The 1,666-nt window shown below is 43.0% G+C and overlaps 1 protein-coding gene across 1 annotated transcript; it reads right to left on the reverse strand.

Moving 5' to 3' along the window:
- Nucleotides 1–760: 760 nt before the first annotated feature.
- Nucleotides 761–1,144, reverse strand: LOC308420533 (nuclear transport factor 2-like; the record flags this gene model as incomplete). The annotated part of the gene is made up of 1 exon (XM_080916605.1): nucleotides 761–1,144. The coding sequence occupies one exon, from the start codon at nucleotides 1,142–1,144 to the stop codon at nucleotides 761–763; it is 384 nt and encodes a 127-aa protein (XP_080772731.1).
- Between the last annotated feature and the right edge of the window lie 522 nt (nucleotides 1,145–1,666).

Here is a 1,666-nt window from a genome sequence, read left to right on the forward strand (position 1 = left end):
ACACAGGAAGTCATATTTGCTAAGGCCTTTCTAGCTGCTACAGAATCATTTATCCTGTTACTAAACCCAAATCTACAGAGCAGAAGCCACAGGAGGTGACAGACAGAGCTGTCTGAAGAGCCTTCAGTACAAGAGAAGCTTCAGGCCAGACCTGCTTTCCAAAGACCTGGAGCTGGAGAGAACTCTGCCCCAGCCGACTTGAGAGCTTAGGTGGGACTGCCACTTGGGTGAATCTGCTCCTTGCAGCGGGGTACTGTAAAAGTGAGGCAGAGGGGAGAATGGCATGTGAGACAATGGGCCAGAAATGATGATGTCCAGCAAACTACTTAATTAATTAAAACAATTTAAACTGTTAAGAAAATTTTTGTGGTTTTATTGTATCATGAGGCATTGAAACATCTGAGCAAATCAATACCTGGGGGATTGGTGAGGCAGCTGCTTTCTCCTTCACTTCTTTAGGTTACTAAAGCAACTTGTCAGTAGATTAAAAAATAAAATAAAACAAAACCAAAAAACCAACAATCTTTTGCATTACTGAAGTCTTTCCAAGGCATGCGCTGGTACAACACAAACTTTTCTTGTCTGATGCAGCTAGTCTAGCATCCAAACGTCATGCCAATACCGTGGTGACAGAAACGCACTGCACCCACTCCCACCTCGGCCCTGCTCGTTTGTGTATGATATTTGGAGCATCTGGAGGAGTGAGATAGGATTGGGAAGAGGGAGGAGGAAACAGCGTGACTATCTGGCCTGGAGGAAGTCAGCCGAAGTTGTGCAGGCCAAGCCTGAACATGTCATTGGCACAAACCCAAGCATTGTCAATGTTCTTTAATAGAAACATCTGGTGGAAACCCATGATTGGATCTTCATCAGCCTTGAGCTGCCCTACAACCATGCTGAGGATGCAGCTACCTGGTGTAGGCTGATGGTCCTGAACCGTGATAATATGCTGAATTTTCTGGATCAGAAGGCGAGATAACTTCTCCACAGTGGCAGCTTTCTCCTGGAATTGTTGTCCTTCCCAAGTTAGGCATGATGCATCAATGTAAATTACGCCTAGTTGGGTTCTGTCATTATCAAATAACTGATAGTAATGCTGAATAAAGCTGGATCCAATCTGCTCCCAAATTGGCTTGTCTCCCATCCTGGAGAGGCACCCACCTCACTGAGACCTGCGGGGCTGGCACGATGTCCCTTCCCCCTTGCCTTCCCTCGCCCATCCCTTAAAATCACTTTTACAAAGCCAGTGTTACTCTGTTATTAAAGTCATACAAAGACGCAAACAGGAAAATTATAGACCTATATTATTTATATACATAGATACAAAAATTCTCAATAAAAAAATTCAAAAGATTACTTATCATGATCAAGTTGGCCTCCTCCCACAGGCGCTTGAATGATTTAACACGCATAAACCAATAAGCATAATCTACTACATAAACAGACTGGAAGACAGAAATTACATACTCATCTTATTAGATACAGAAAGACCTTTGACAAAATCAAACATCTGTTCATGATAAAAGTCCAGCCAAAAAGCACAGAATACACCCCACAGACCCTACAAAAAGTTAAACAAGAAGGAAGATCCAAGTAAGGATTCTACAGTCACACTTAGAAGGGGGATCAAAATAAATTGGAAACAGAGGGAGAGAGGGAACAAGGT

The sequence above is a fragment of the Micromys minutus genome (genome assembly GCF_963924665.1).
Source record: "Micromys minutus genome assembly, chromosome: 4".
Taxonomy (NCBI): domain Eukaryota; kingdom Metazoa; phylum Chordata; class Mammalia; order Rodentia; family Muridae; genus Micromys; species Micromys minutus.